We start from the raw sequence: 15,228 nt of genomic DNA on the forward strand, positions 1-15,228 counted from the left end.
ATGATTAAGCTTGGAATGTTCTTTTAAATTTTTTTGAAGGCTTTACATTTAATTTCATTTTTATTGATTTTTTAAAAATATATTTTATTGATTTTTATAGAGGAAGGGAGAGAGAGAGCTAGAAATGTCGATGAGAGAGAAACATCGACCAGCTGCCTCTTGCACACCCCTACCGGGGATGTGCCCTCAACTAATGTACATGCCCCTGACCGGAATCATACCTGGGACCTTTCAGTCCGCAGACAGACGCTCTACCACTGAGCCAATCCGGTTTTGGCTTTTATTGAATGATTTTTAGAGAGAGGGGGGGAAGGGAGAGAAAGAAAGATCAATTTGTTATTCTCTTGATTTATGCATTCATTGGTTGCTTCTTGTATGTGCCCTGAGTGGGGATTGAGCCTGCGTCCTTGGGCATATTGAAATGATGCTCTAACTGAGCTACCTGGCCAGGGCGAAGCTTGGAATTTTCATCAGATCTAGAAAGAAATCACTCATTTTGAAATTCACCACTTTTGAAGGACATGAGTTGTGTTTTGTTTTGTTTTGTTTTGTAACTTGGCAGATGTAGGCATTGGTAGGTTGGAAACCACTCTGCCAAGGGGATGATGATGCCATCACTGCACTTTATTCCAGCAGCTTCCTTGGCCTTCGTGCTATCACAGTGAACTTGGGTGTTAAAGAGGATCACTTTGAAGAAGTATGGAATGGGTTTTATGGATTGCATTTTAACTTCCAAATTTATCATTTCCTGTTACCTGCACCTATGTGTCTTTTTAAAATAAGGAACCTTATTTTTACTTTTAAATCTTTATTGTTGAAAGTATTACTTATGTCCCCTCTCCCCCACATTGACCTCTTCTAGCCCACCCCGCCCCTACCCTGGGCCCTCCCCACCCTCTGGCCTGTGTCCACTGAAGCAGCACTGCCCGCAGAGGGGAGGCCGGCTCTGCTCCGTGAGACCCGCCCCCACAGGGCTTGGGACGTCCGTGCCCGCCTCTGTCACCTGGTGCGAGCAGGGACAGGCATGTGGATTCCTCTCTCATTTCTTGTTTTCCATGCTCAGTATCACGCCCCTGTGGCGCTCTGGCCTGGCTCACACTATTGCGTGTGCGTGAATAGTCTGCATGCTAATCGGAGGTTTCCTGCCCTGACGCTCCGAGGTTTGTTTGGGGATTCTTTCCTGTCACGTCTTATATCCAGACATGCACACCCAATGGTGAGAGTTGTGATTTAATTAGGTGGCATCTTAAGGATTTTCTAGGATCAGCGTAATGACCCAGCGACTCCGACTCCCTCTGCTCCAGAACTCTGCGCATGGAGGTGTGGTTACTGAAGGGGTCGCGTGTCTGGGAAAGGCTGGTCCTCCTGCGCTTGGACCCGGGTCTGAGCTGAGGATCTAGGGGACTCGGAGGAGACACCCTCTGGACCTGGGCCTGCATCTCTGTGGGAGATGGGGGGTACCCTTCCTCAGGGCCTCTGCCGGGGTCCCAGGGCAGCCCGGCACTCCCTCTTCCTGTGAAGACCGTGTGCTAGCACTGGGGCTCGGGGTTCACAGAGAGGTTTGGGCATATCGGGGAGTTTATGTCAGAAGAGAGATAAATATATGGTCAAAGATGGACAGGGAGTATTCATGGGAACCAGGTAACTGACCTGGTTATGCTCTCCCTGGCTAAGCCCGGGCCTTGCCCTCCGCTTCCTAAGGGAGGGTGCCCTCTAACCTACAAGTGGAAGGGCTTGCCTCCCTTGAAGCACACAGTGTCAGTCTGGTGAGGATTCACGGGACGGCAGTAAACTTGATTCTATTTTAAATGTTCCCAGCGACCGACGTAGGTCCCGCAGTCTGCCACTGGGTCCTCGCCGGGCAACGTTTCCAAGTCCAGTGGCCTCAGGAGCGTCGGCCTTTAGGGCCATCGAAAACCACACAGGCTTACACGGCCCAAGTGCACAGAGCAACACGAGGGGCAGGCTGTGCTGGTCAGGGCCCCTGCAGATCGTCCAGGACACGTGAACACGCTGCTGCTGCAGGCATGTCCCCGCTGGCGCCGGGGTGAGGGGCTTTGGTTCTGAGTGGGAGTTTCCTGGCTGCAGAGCAGCGTGGGCGCCTGGGGGAAGGCATGCTCACCGCAGCGGAGGGGCTGGAGGAACACTGCTGGGAAGTGTGGGAAGCCTGCTCCTGCCCTGGGAAGGGATCACTTTTATAACTTTTCTGTGAGTGATTGAGAGGAACAGGTGGTTGCTAATTATTCGGTGCAAGGTTCTGTTTACACCCACTAAATCCAGCCTGTCAGCTGGGTTCTCACATTTTCTGACTTCATTAACAACTGTTCTTGTTCTAGACCACATGTGTCAAACACAAGGCCCGCGGGCCAAATCCAGCCCGCCAGGCCTTGCAATGTGGCCCGCACCGCGCTGTCATCACTGCACTCCGCTGTCAGTTTATGACATTGTCAGTTTATGACTGTTCAGTAAACCATTCGGCCCGCGATTTAGGCTGGATTTTAGATTTTGGCCCCTTCTCTGATTGAGTTCGACACCCCTATTCTAGACCAATCAGCAGTCATGTGCAGCCGTCCACACTTTGATGGTGTATTTGCTAATTTCTCTTCCTTGTATTCATTTTTGCTAGATGAATTTCTCTGTTTAATTGTAAGTATTTTATTAAGTGCATATCATTTAGATTGGGATATATTAATGGGGAATTAAAACTTTTACTGTTGTATGGTGACATTCATTTTCCTAAAATTATTTTTGTTTTAAAGCTTATTGGACTGATATTGACAATCTCTTTTGGTTGACGAATTTGGTCCATTCTTTTTTTGACTGATTCTGTTTTTTTGGTTTTCTGATCCTATTGTCCCTTCTCTGGATGAGGACACTGTCCTTGTTTCTGTTCCCCGGAGGCGTCTCGTCACCTGCTCGGGCCTCAGCACACACACAGCTGTTTGGTAGACTTTGCAATCCTTACAGTTTTGCAATAACTGAAAGCAGTTGTGATCATAAATTGTCTAGAAACATAACAAGTAATCACAAACAACAAAGATTACAGTAATGGGTCTTGTTGGATTTTAGAGATGGCCCCTGTGGACACCTGGCCTGCACTATGCCTGGGATCAGAGATGTGATTTTAGCGTACTGTCGCCCACAGAAGGAATTCTGGTGCAGCTCTGTAGTAGCTTGCTGATTTGCGAAAACCAGTTACTAGGCTCTGGCATGAATTACACACTCACTTTTAGGCAATATTTACTAGAGTTGGTACCTTACTCAGTTTCCTATATAAATAAGTTATTTATAACTAGAGGCCCAGTGCATGAAATTTGTGCACAGGTTGGGGGGAGTCCAGTCAGACCAGCCTGCACCCTCTCCAAACTGGGACCCGTCTGGGGGATGTCCAGCTGTCTGAGGCAGAGGCTTCCAAACTTGTTTGGTCATGATGCAGTGTAAGAAATGTATTTCCTGGGTCAGCAAAGGATGCGCATGCACACATGTTCACACGTGTGTGCGCACACACACATGCATACACACATGCACACACATATGCACCCATACTAGATATGACAGAGTCTGATGTTTCCTATTCTGTCCTCCTCTACTTGATCTTCTTTCACTGAAAATATCCCATTAAAGAATTTTCGCCGCCCACTGATGGATTATGACAAGTTTCAAAAATATTGGCTTTACAAAACTCTCACACTGACACAGAAAGTTAAGAAGGCAATAGAAGTTTCCTCGGAATGAAAACTCACATGTTTCCTTGGCCGTTGTACACCCACCGGGTGGTCCCGATGCCCTGGCGGTCTGAGGCCCAGTAGTAGATGCAGGCGTTCACGTGCAGAGCGAACAGCAAGCAGCCCGCCGTCCGAGCCACCCTGAGGAGGACGCAGAGCAGGCCTCGCACTGGCGGCTCCTTCCTCTGACCTGGCTGCCCAGTCTCCTCACTCCAAATTTGGGCGTTACCTCCCATGCAGCAGTGACAGGATGGAGCCAGGGCACGCTCTCTGACTGCAGTGTCTGGACAGGCACTGAGAGTAACTCTCCCCCGCCCCCTCTTTCTGCAGATGCTATGGATCTGCTCCCAGGGTCACCTGTCCACCCGAGTCCAGGAAATAGCCGCGCTGACTTAACCTGGGGAAGGCTCTCGGCCTCCTGCTGTGGTTAACTGGCTGGAGGTGTCCTGCACGGGAGCGGCAGGGGAACACAGAGGAAAGGCGGCTGGGAATGAACTGTCTGCGGGAGACCGAGCCTGTGACCCAGCACGATTGTTTGTACCTGTTCTCATGGAAGCCGGAATTCGGCCTATTTTTTAGTCATATCCGAGAAAAAGTTATCAGAGTCTGGTGTGTGTTACACCCTCACTTTTAGGCAGTATGATTTCCATACTCTCATCTCACTTCAAAATATATTCAAGTCTGCTTTAGGAATGTAACCTCATTATGTGGCCCAAACCCGAGATGATCTCTCCTCTTTGCAGGAGGTCACATTTGTCCATCTGAAATGTACCCCTGCAAATGTACCCCTTCCAGCCAACAAACACTGAGCTCCCTTACCTGTAGATATACGCCCCGTCCACGATCGACTCCATCTTACCTTTGAATATACACCCTGTCTGCTGTTGACTCCATCTTACCTGTAGATATATGCTTTGTCCATGATCGATTCCAGGCGATGATTAAATTCAAAGAATGATCTGTACTATATATAAAACAAGCAGAAGAAATCCCAAAGTTAGTCTTAAAGACATCCATTTGAATAAAGCTATACGACACACATTTTGTTGTCGTTCAAAATAATCCCATCTACATGTCTTAAAAAAAGACAAACTAGTGTCTGTTGAGCGGATTTTCCTCTAGGGTCACTTAGCATAGTGCCTAACCAACTTCCACAGCTCCTGCTTATTGGACTTCCACCCTCTAGTTAGTCTCGTTCCTAATGCTAATGAAAACCAGGCTGAAAAGCATTTTTCCTGTTTCTTTATAAAGCATAGAGTAGAATTCTATTTTACAAGAATTAAAATCACACTCCCCAGAACGTCTGTGAAAGAGGAAGATGATAACACATTGAAGTCACAAGTAGATGCTGATCCTGAGGCTCAGGGCTAGCACTGCTCCTAAGCAAGTTCCATTAAATGTGTTTAATTTCAACAACATTTCAAGTCCAGTAAATATGAGTATCAGTTACAATTCGTGACATTGCTTAAAGAGACAGTGAGCTTACACAGGTTGAATCCAAACAGAGTGGCTATTTCCTTTGAGGTTCTTTCCTGCTTACATCTACTTCTACCTCCACTCACCTCCCCACACTCGCCTGCCCACCTCCTCCTTTACCAGCTGAGGCAGAGGAATGCAGGAGTGAGACTGCACCCCTGCCCTTTGCTAACTGTGTGGCCTTGGAAAAGTCACTTAACATTTCTGTGCCTCAGTTTCCTCATCTGTAAAATGGGGACAATAAAATAAGATGTCTCTTGGAGGGGTTGGGTGCACACTCAGTTCATGCATTTAATTATTTACTGTGCTGAGAATCACAGGATCCTATAGCGAGAAGGGACTATTAGGGATTATTTTGTTCCAAGATTATTTAGTTCAGAATTTCATCCAATGTATATCTGACTATAGTAGAACATTTGGAATTAAAAAACAGACATAATAGTAATGACTCTTTAGCCAGAAATATACACAAATGGTTCATTTGCCCAGAATTGCTGAGTAGGAAAAATCCTTCAGACATTCAGATGAAGGTAATTCCGATCGGTGGTAAATTGTTTGTGGTGCTCATAACAGAAGTTTGTATCAGGACATGGTTTAAATGTTAGCTTCAGTAATCACTGAAGTGAACATTTATATTCTTGGTGTTTTTCTACTGGAGACAAACAATATTTTCTCAGTGAACTGTGCATCAAAATGACTCACCTATATGTGAAATGACTGGACCATGGGGCTACGGAGAAAAGACCAATGCTGACATTCAGAATGTCCTATACTAAAAAAGCTTTGAATACAGATGGGCTTTGGGTCCCTTGGGCACACAGGGATGGGTGGGAAGCATGGCATTTTACACACTTCTATTGCACTGCCAGCGAACTCCAAACACATGCCTGAGTGTCTGAAAGCTGGTCATCTCTGAACAGCAGCTCCTGATACTCTCACTGAGAAGAGAAAGGGATGCCTGCCCCCGGTGCTGGGCGTGAGGAGTCTGCCCCCCAGGCCGCAGTCCTGGCCAGGCCTTCGCCATCCCGAGGGCCTGAGGCTGTTTCCCTCTCCACTGGAGAGACCGTGGGCCTGGAGGGTGGAGTCTGGTCGGGAAGTCCGAGAGGAACCCAGGTCCCCGCTCAGCACAGCACGGGGGACAGACCCGCTAGCTCTCATTTTCCTCGCCGCTACAATGAAGTGGACTGGAAGAACCGGCGAGGTAACGATTATCCAGGTTGACGAAGCACAGCCCTCCCTGCCCCACGTCCGCCACGGCTGTGTGCGCTGGTACCAGCACCCAGGGAAGCCCACTGGGATTTACACAACTCCAGCCTTCCTCAGGAGGTTCTTTGGAAATGGCTCCTCTTGCTATGGCTGACGATTTACACGCAAATCCAGACCCAACTCTCCCCACATTTGTGTTAGTTACCCCATGGGGCTATGAGTCATGTCTTAGTATCTGTGGAACAGGTAATGCACTTACACATTCAAACGGTAGCAAGTACACCCCTTCACGAATCTTGTCTCAGTCTATCCCCTCCCCCCACTGCCTCCAATCCCCTAATATTTTCACTAGATTTTTTTGTAGCCTTCCACTGTTTACATGTGCTCAGAAAAATTGAATATTTTCATTTTCTGCTATACAAAAGTTAGCATTGTTTTATACACTGTTCTGAAACGAGCTTGCTTTTCACTCAGCAATTTATCTTGGTGGTCTTTTCATACCAGTTCATGAAAAACTTCCTCTTTATTTATTTATTTTTGCATTACAAAGTGTGTTCTATTATATGGATGTACCACAATTTATTTAACCAGTTCCCTGTTGATGGACATTTGAGCTGTATCCAAGTGACATAAGTAATTTTGTTTTGGAAAGTATGTCTGCATTTGCTGGGATGGCAGAGTTTGGTGAGTACAGGAACTGGGAGGCTGTCGGATCGGACTCTCTCCTTTCACAGCCAGGACTCCAGGCATTCAGCGGCTCTGAGCAAAAAGGATGAGTGGAAAAGAATGAAACATGAGACCACTGGCAGCTGTATTTGTGTACAGAAGACAAAGCATTCCTGTTCCGGCGATAAAACACCTGAGATACAGCGTGACACAGCCTTGTCACCTCCCACAGTGGGTGCCATGATGTGCTTCCTTCCTGAGGTCTTAAAATTCATAGCAACGATGAGGACGGAAAAACGGACAGTTTGAGTGAAGGAAGAACATCGTACTTTTAGGATGTTTTAAATCACTTCAAGATTTCCATAAGTAAAGCAAGACAAGTAAGAATATCAATAGAGTTATCTCACCTTCAATATCCTGTTTGTCCTGAATATTGGGTGAAAGCCAAAGAAGAGGCAGAGCACATCCAATGGCACCACTGCAGCCACATCCAGCTGTTGGGACAACATGTGTGCGGTTATGCGGAGTCCGCTGCTTCTTGGATGTGGACTATACCCACGTATGCAGAGCTGACAGCACCATCGCCGTCCTGTGTCCTTAACACAAAACCGCCTGCAGGCAAGCACGTGGTGCCACTGGAAGCAACAGCCCGGGGAGACAAGGCGGTCAGGCCCATGCCCTCTGAGCCCTGGGCGGGGACAATGGGAGGGGACACGCCCTCTGAGCCCTGGAGTGGGGGGATGGGGGAACACCCTCTGAGCCCTCCCAGGAGCCTCGGCTCAGCAGCACCCCGTTGCACCTGCACGGGTGCTGCAGAGGTGGGTGGTCACTGATGCGGGACTACACTTTTACAGTTTTAAACTGGGCTTCTGGGCTGAAAAACAAGCCCGGTCCCGACTGTTCTCTCTGCAGTGATGTTCCCGCTCGCCAGTTCTGGGCCCTCACAGTGAGGACAGTGCGGCTCAGGTGGCGGCCTCCAGGCTGCCTGCCCACCCACTGGCCACAGGGAGCAGCGAACGCGCCCTGGAGGTGGTGCCCAGGCTGTGCGGTGGGAGGAGGGATGGTGTGGGGAGGGCACTGCAGTGCGGCTCCACCGGACACGGTATTTTCGGTCTGTCCTGTGTCTGTACCCTGGCCTCCCCCCCCTGGTATTCTGAATGACAGCATCATGCTGAGGGCCTCTTTACCTAAGAGAATCACTCGCCTTCATTATTTTTTAGGTGACACTGAAAAGTGGGTTATGTTAAAACATTTATTTAAGACAACTAAGGGCAGTGACAAGCGTCCTGTGGGGCCACGTGATGGAAGAGGAGGCCTGAGCTGGGCCAGAGTTTCCGGCGGCTGTGCCCCCAAGAGCAGAGGCACTTCTGGGTTGCATGGGCCCACCGGCTGTTAGAAACCCGTTACTGACTGGCAGCACCGGTTTGTGAGCTGTATCATCATCAGACCTGGGCTTTATCCTGAGGAGGCTGAGCCTCAGGACGAGCAGAGGGTGAAAGGAGCAGCTACTAACAGCATCTCCAGAGTGAGGAAGGCAGGTGCTGCCCCGCTGCGGTGCCTTCCGGTTCAGATCATATTAATCTTTAAAAAATATGCTTTCATTGATGTCAGAGAGGAACGGAAAGGGAGAGAGAGAGAAACATCAATGATGAGAGAGAAACATTGACCACTTGCTCCCTGCACGCCCTACTGTGGATGGAGCCCACAACACAGGCATGGGACCTGACCAGGAATCGAACTGGGACCTCCTGGTTCGTAGGCTGACGCTCAGCCACTGAGCACACTGGCCGGACCATATCATCTTTTCTTTAACCTGTAAAAAGCCGATCTGGCCCGAGTGCAGTCACCAAGCACAAAGGTGCCTCTGCTTTCGGGCACAGAGCCGCAGGGAGGGCTCAGGGCAGGCGAAAGCAGGAGCAACCACAACGAAACACTAGTAAATGCAACCATCTATCTTTATCAACCAATTAAACACAGGAGTCAGCCTCCCCTCACCACTTTGAGAGTGAGCAGTTTGGAGTGAGCTGGGCACTTAGGAAGGAGATGGTCCTCGCAGCAGATGCGCCCAGTCAGCAGCTTTCTAACAAGTGAGTGCGCAGGCGCCTTGCTCACAAAGGAAAGGAGCTGGAGACAAACCATGGAAAGGCATTCAAATCACCACCCAGCAGCAAGTGGGACAATTTGGCACCTAAACCCAGATTTGGGTTTTTTAAACAAAACAACCTCCCATTTCAAGGACAATACTTTAGTGATTTGAGGTTACTAAAGTATTGTCCTTGAAATGGGAGGTTGGAGTTCCCTCCTCCAGATTGGGTGACCCCAAATCCCTGCCTGTGTCTCAGAGTTAGGGGGACAGACGGAAGGTGACAAGCTCTTGGCTGTGAATGATTGTGGGTGAAAACAAGGTTGTGCTACCATTGGAGGAAAGGCAGAGGCCATGGCAGGTCACTTATCTACTCGCTTTCCTGCATTTCTCATTCTCGCACAGGAGAGAAAGGGGAGGGGAGTAACTGTAGCGTTTACGTCATCGCAGGAATGAGGCCAGCGCTCCTGCTGGCCGGACCGGGCTCAGCCACCCCCTTACTGATGTCCAACTCAGAGAGCCCGTGTGGCCCAGCCTTCTGTTCTGCGGTAAAGCAGACACATCTGCACCTCGAGGAAGCATGCGTGTGCCACTGGTTGTCTCTAACAAACCTCCCTGTGCAAACTGTTCCCAAGGCTACATTTGTGGAAGAAAGCAGGTTTTCAGACAGGAACGTATGGTGGGACTTAAAAGTAAAATGCGATGGGTTGCTTGGATAATTTTGCGTTTGTGAGTCACCTACCTGAAATTTTGTAGAACTCCTGTAGAGCCTCGCTAGCTCATGGGGATCCATCTGAAACATATTTATATTTTAACCGTTTTAATAAACTACTTTCTCACTTAAAAATACTGTTTCCTCAGTTTCTAACACAATGTCTAACACACAGCAGGTGCTCTCAACAAATGTGTGGTGGGTGAGAAAGGAGGAGGATGGCGTTTAACATTCAGACCTAAAAGAACTAATGCTAAGGCTGCACTGGGATCCTTACGTTTAGTTACAGGCAGGAAGGACTTGTCCATGTGCTGTTAACCAGCGGACAAAGCACGGTGACTGTACACAGGGAGCAGCCTCTTCTACCCCTGACCACGGGCTGTCCACATTCCAGTGACTCCCCCTTCCTTGCCCTCCCCCTTTGGCTAGAATTCTACCCATGTACAATACTAAATGTTACAGAAATATACCCGAAAATATACCAGGGCTGAGGATACCAGGTCCCTCATAGCATGCTGCTCTCTCATTAACATGCTGCTCTCTCATTAGCATGCTGCTCTCTCATTAGCATGCCTCTGTCTGTTAGCCCATTGTGGAAACTACTCTACAGGATGGAAAACCTGTGGCCTTCCCTCTCCCTTTCCCCCTAGCTCCTTCTGCTGGGACCTTCAGCATCTCAAGCTGTTGTTTGCTATTTTTCTGTTTCCCCTCAAGGCCCCGGGGAATTAATATTTCCATCCTCAGCCCTGGAATGCTTGGCAATAGAGGTTGTTGATAAACGCCTGCTGCATGCATGCATGAATGAATGAGTGAATGATCTGCCTGTCCACTAAAGGTAGTGAGACTCTCAGGTCAGGTGCTCAACTGGCAACTCGTGTGTCTTCTTTCCAAAGTGTAATCAAGTCTCGAAGGTGAAAATGACCTCCCCTAAATGAAAAAAACCATTACATGTCTTTTCAACAAACAAGGCAATTCATCTCTGTTCTACATTTGTAGCTGGTGATAATGCGTTTCAAATAGAGCCTATTGAGTGTGTTTTCATTGGTGATTTTTCCTGGTTTCAACAGGCCATTGTGTGCAAAGGCCTCCTGGAAAATGGAAAATAAAAGCCTCCCCTCACTGGTTCTGTCATTTCCATTTGTCAGACACTGATTTCTCCCCCTTGTGCATCTAATGGAGGTTGAAATGAGCTCCGTGTGTGTGTTTACTTCCCATCCACAGCATCGCCGTCCATCACGGGCTGAGCCTGGGCCGGCGGGAGCGCTGGGCCGCCTTCGCAGGCGTGGTGCTGTGAGCACAGCTTTGCTACAGCGTCAGCTCCGGCCTTTAGAGTTCCTTTCTAGGAGAGATTTCAAGTACAGGAAGCACTCTATAGCAAATAACATTTTAAAAGTCACCAACATTAGTCCTTCGAGCTTTCTGCTAATTTAAGATCACCTGGAGACGCAGAAGAGAACGTTGAGGCGATTAAGAAACCTACCCCTCTGCTCCCCAAAATACAGAACTCAGTGCCACTCCCTGGCCATTCTGCTCGCCCTGCTGGGACGTCGGCGGGTCCGCTCTGGCCACCCGCTGGGCGGGAGGCAAGGATGGCACATGGCATTGGCTGGAAAGGAAGGTGGGGAGGCAGGGCCGGGGCTGCAGACTGGGTCTGTGCTCACGGAACGTCCTTTGTGAGCCTCAGCTGACTGTGCGTGCCGTCCGCGGGGGGAGCGAGTCCCAGAGACCACCGGTGAAGAGCAGGCGCTGCCGCTCTGGGGAGAAAGCTGCAGTGAAGCTGAACAGGAGACAGGCCCGGATGTGTTAATTAACAGCGCTCCGCCGAGCTTGATCCTGCGTGCGCTTGGCTCGGCCTGCAGCGTGGCTTCCTCCGTGGGTCTGGCTCTCCTGCAGACCTTGGTGTTCATGGCTCTCTCCCAACCCCACCGCCCAACGGCGGGTCTCACAGGGGAGGCCGCGCTCTGTGCTACCTGCCAGGCGGCCCCGCCACCCGTGGTTTTGGGCCCTGGAAGGATGGTGTGTGGCTGAGAAACCAGGATTTTCCATGTCATTTCATCTTTAAAATATATATATATATTTTACTGATTTTTTACAGAGAGAAAGGGAGAGTGATAGAGAGCTAGCAACATCGACCAGCTGCCTCCTGCACACTCCCCATGGGGGATGTGCCCGCAACCAATGTACATGCCCTTGACTGGAATCAAACCTGGGACCCTTCAGTCCGCAGACCGACACTCTACCACTGAGCCAAACCGGCTTTAGCTATGTCATTTCATCTTAATTAGGATTTACATTTGAATGGACACATGGCTTGTAGCCAGTGCACTGGACAGCATGGGATCCACTCTGACCGAGGGCCCAGGCCCCTCCTTCCCACGCGGCCTCTGTGAGCTGTGAGCTTTGTGGCTGAAGGCCTCCACACAGCTCACACTGCGGCCCCGGGAGGCGAGCTGCGCTGGATGAGGTTTTATTCTATCTTATTTTTTCTGCCTGATTTAAAGTGCTGAGGGGATGGCAGGCTGTCAGGGGACAGAAGACGGCCTCCTAACTCGCACTCCGAGGCTGGAGCAGAGTGCTAGTCACTCCCCTGCGCTCGGTGCTGGATGCTTGCCATTCAGGTGAGCCGTGTCCTGCTTGGACCTTCCAGAACCAGGTCTGCTTAGTACCCTCAGTCCGACCCCCGCTGAGGAGCTCCCGACCGAGGCCCTCTGGTCTGAGGCCTGAGCGAGTCCCTCCCCCTGAGGCCTCTGTGTCCCCGTGTCCGTAGGGCCCCTTCTCAGCGCACCGCCCCCTCCACAGCGAAGGCGCTGCCCGCCTCTCCTTCCCAAGACCAGCGCCCCGAGGTTTCTGTCGTCACTGCTCTGCGGGTCCCAGCAGTCGAACCCTTGGTGATGCGAGGGCGATGGGCTCCCAGGAGGCTGAGACTCCCACCACTTAGAGCTGACACCCCGTCCTCGTCGCCTCCGCCCGCCCACTTACTCTGACGTCACACCCGCAACAATTTCTGACGTCACATCCGCCCGCCCAATTTCATTGACGTCACCTCCACACAACCACTTACTATGACGTCGCCTCCGCGGGTGGCGGGCAGCCGGGGCTGCACCAGCAGCAGGTCGCACAGGTAGATGAGGTCACACAGGCCGTCCGCCGCCAGCCAGTAGGGGGCGCTGCGGGGCGTGCGGCAGGGGAAGGCCAGGCGCGCGGGCAGCAGGCAGCAGTTCCAGGCGCAGGCGGCGGCCACCAGCAGCGGCCACAGCAGGGAGTGCGGGGCTGGGGAGCGGCCGTGACCGTGACCGCCGCGCCAGGCGCCCCCTGCGCCCGCAGAGCTGGGGTTGGGGGGGTGGGCACGTGCTCCAGCGGCACAGCGCCCCCCGCCGCCGGCTTTCGGGGGCCAGGGACCTCATGGGCTCTTCCCACATGGGAAGGAGCGTGGAGAAGTGGAGCCGAGTCGTGCCCACAGGACGGTGTCCTGAGCCAGGAAATGGGCGCCCCTCCCCGCCGCCGCCTCTCACCCGGGCTGATGGGGCCCGCACACCGCCCCTCCACCCGGGGCCTGGGGGGCGTGCTCCGGCCCCAGCCCCCAGCGGAGCACCAGCAGCCCGGTGCCCGCACCGCCTTCCAGGGAGGTGGAGGGGGGGGGACAGAACTGCCCGCCCGGCCCGGCCCGTTGGGACGCCCCGGAGGAGCCGTACCTGCGCCGGAGGCCATGCAGCCGGGGAGCGCCCCCGGAGGCCCGGCCTGCGGGGTGGGACGCCCCGAGCCCCCGCGCTGCCCTGGGGCGGACCGCACAGCGGCGGGCTGGGCTGGTGGGAAGAGGAAAGCGTTAGGAGGCTCCCTTAGCTCCAGGGGCAGAGAGCCTGCTTTCTTGAAGTCAGAACATTCCAGAACCTCTCCGGCCCCCCCAGTACAGGCAGAGGAGGCTTTCTGTGACAGTAAAATGTGACATTCATGGAAAGATCGGGTCCTGGAATCGCTGGGATTGGAAATGACAGCAGGTGAGCTCCTGAGCGGAGGCCGGAGGGTCACAGGCAGGAGCAGAGAACTAAGCGCGGCTCAGACAGTGGGGCCAGGCTCGTGTCCTGCAGGCTACGGACAAGCAAAGTTCAAAACCTCCCTCTCAGCACATTCGCCAAGTTCCGGTGGCTGCATGCCTGCCTCTTCCCTGAAGAAACGAAGCTCTGTGCAGCCTTCCGGCCCAGAACCCGGGAACCTCGCTCCGGCCGTGGGCAGCCACCTGACTGAACCGCCGCCGCCGCTCTCCCCCGGCCGCCAGCAGCACAGACCCCCCACGCACAGGGCGTGGCGTGCGTGAGGCGTGACGCACGGTGGGCGTGGCATCTATGGGTGTGACGTCACGGGCGGGCGTGGCGCCCTCCCCGATTGCTCCCTGATTTCCGGAAGCACATCCTGAGCTCCTCCGGCAGTGACAGTGTCCCCGCCCCCGGGATCAGGGACCGGTGGTCGGTGACCTGCGCTGTGTGAGCCCCACGACCTCCCCCCGCTCGGAGGACCGGGCTTACTGGGCGCGGACAGGCCTCCCTCCGACAGCCGCCGCCCGCAGAGGCCCGTCTGGAGCCGCTGGGCCGCGGGCACACTCACAGGCGGCGCTCCCGGTGGTCTGCTTTTTTGACTAAATGAGGGGAAAACAGCGACAGAGAAGGCTCATGAGAAGCTCAGCACGGGGACGGGTGACGTCTTTCCCCCTCCCTGCGTGCCAATCTGCAGCTGACTAGAAGGCCCAGAAAGCCCACGCCCTAAGCTTGATGGGCAGGTGCGAGCAGATGCCGGCGGGAAAGGAGAAATAGCAGGTGCCATTCCTGGCCACACTGCACCTCCCGCCCCAAGGCCGCCTGGATCGGGCGGCTGGAAGAAGGGGCTTCGGCTGGCCTGCGGGCAGGGTTCGAGGGCGGCGTGGTGAAGGGGTTCTGGCTATGCACGTGGTGGGCTCGCAAGGGGAATCCAGCCGTGTTCACGGCTCAGCCCGCTGGAAGCCAGAGGGCTGTCACCAGGCAGCCTCCTCTGACCGCAGTTCTCCAGCTGCCGGCAGCAGGCAGGCGGAGGTCTGGGCGCCAGGGGGTCTCGAGAGAGGCTGCTCCTGGCTCTGAAGAGGAAGGGCCCCATAAACTCTGCTGAGGGCCCCGTCCCACACCCACAGGCGCCTCCTGCTGTCACTAGGGTGAGCCTGGGAGTAGGTGTGCCTCCAGGTGGAGCGCAGCTGCCTGGCGCCTCGGTTCAGTGTGAGACCTGTGCCAAGAAGCCGGCCACCGCCAGCCCGCCGGCCTGTGGACCTGTGAGCTATGAAATGGGCGCGGTTTTAAGCCACTAAGTTTGTGATGACTTGTCCTGTAATGAACCTCCTC

The 15,228-nt window shown here is 52.8% G+C and overlaps 1 protein-coding gene across 1 annotated transcript in view; it reads right to left on the minus strand.

Annotated features, from left to right (window-relative positions):
• The window catches only part of CNGB3 (cyclic nucleotide gated channel subunit beta 3), a 54,516-nt gene extending 40,398 nt beyond the window's left edge, over nucleotides 1–14,118 (minus strand). The window contains exons 1-7 of the mRNA XM_084864934.1: nucleotides 14,103–14,118; nucleotides 13,561–13,671; nucleotides 12,930–13,138; nucleotides 9,899–9,949; nucleotides 7,481–7,567; nucleotides 4,625–4,689; nucleotides 3,744–3,866 (exon numbers count right to left, since the gene is read on the minus strand). Coding sequence (XP_084721060.1) covers nucleotides 3,744–3,866; nucleotides 4,625–4,689; nucleotides 7,481–7,567; nucleotides 9,899–9,949; nucleotides 12,930–13,138; nucleotides 13,561–13,576 — 551 coding nt within the window. The 5' untranslated portion in view covers nucleotides 13,577–13,671; nucleotides 14,103–14,118. The remainder of the gene's footprint in view (nucleotides 1–3,743; nucleotides 3,867–4,624; nucleotides 4,690–7,480; nucleotides 7,568–9,898; nucleotides 9,950–12,929; nucleotides 13,139–13,560; nucleotides 13,672–14,102) is intronic.
• Nucleotides 14,119–15,228: the final 1,110 nt, after the last annotated feature.

The sequence above is a fragment of the Pipistrellus hanaki genome (genome assembly GCF_964339955.1).
Source record: "Pipistrellus hanaki genome assembly, chromosome: 17".
Classification (NCBI taxonomy): domain Eukaryota; kingdom Metazoa; phylum Chordata; class Mammalia; order Chiroptera; family Vespertilionidae; genus Pipistrellus; species Pipistrellus hanaki.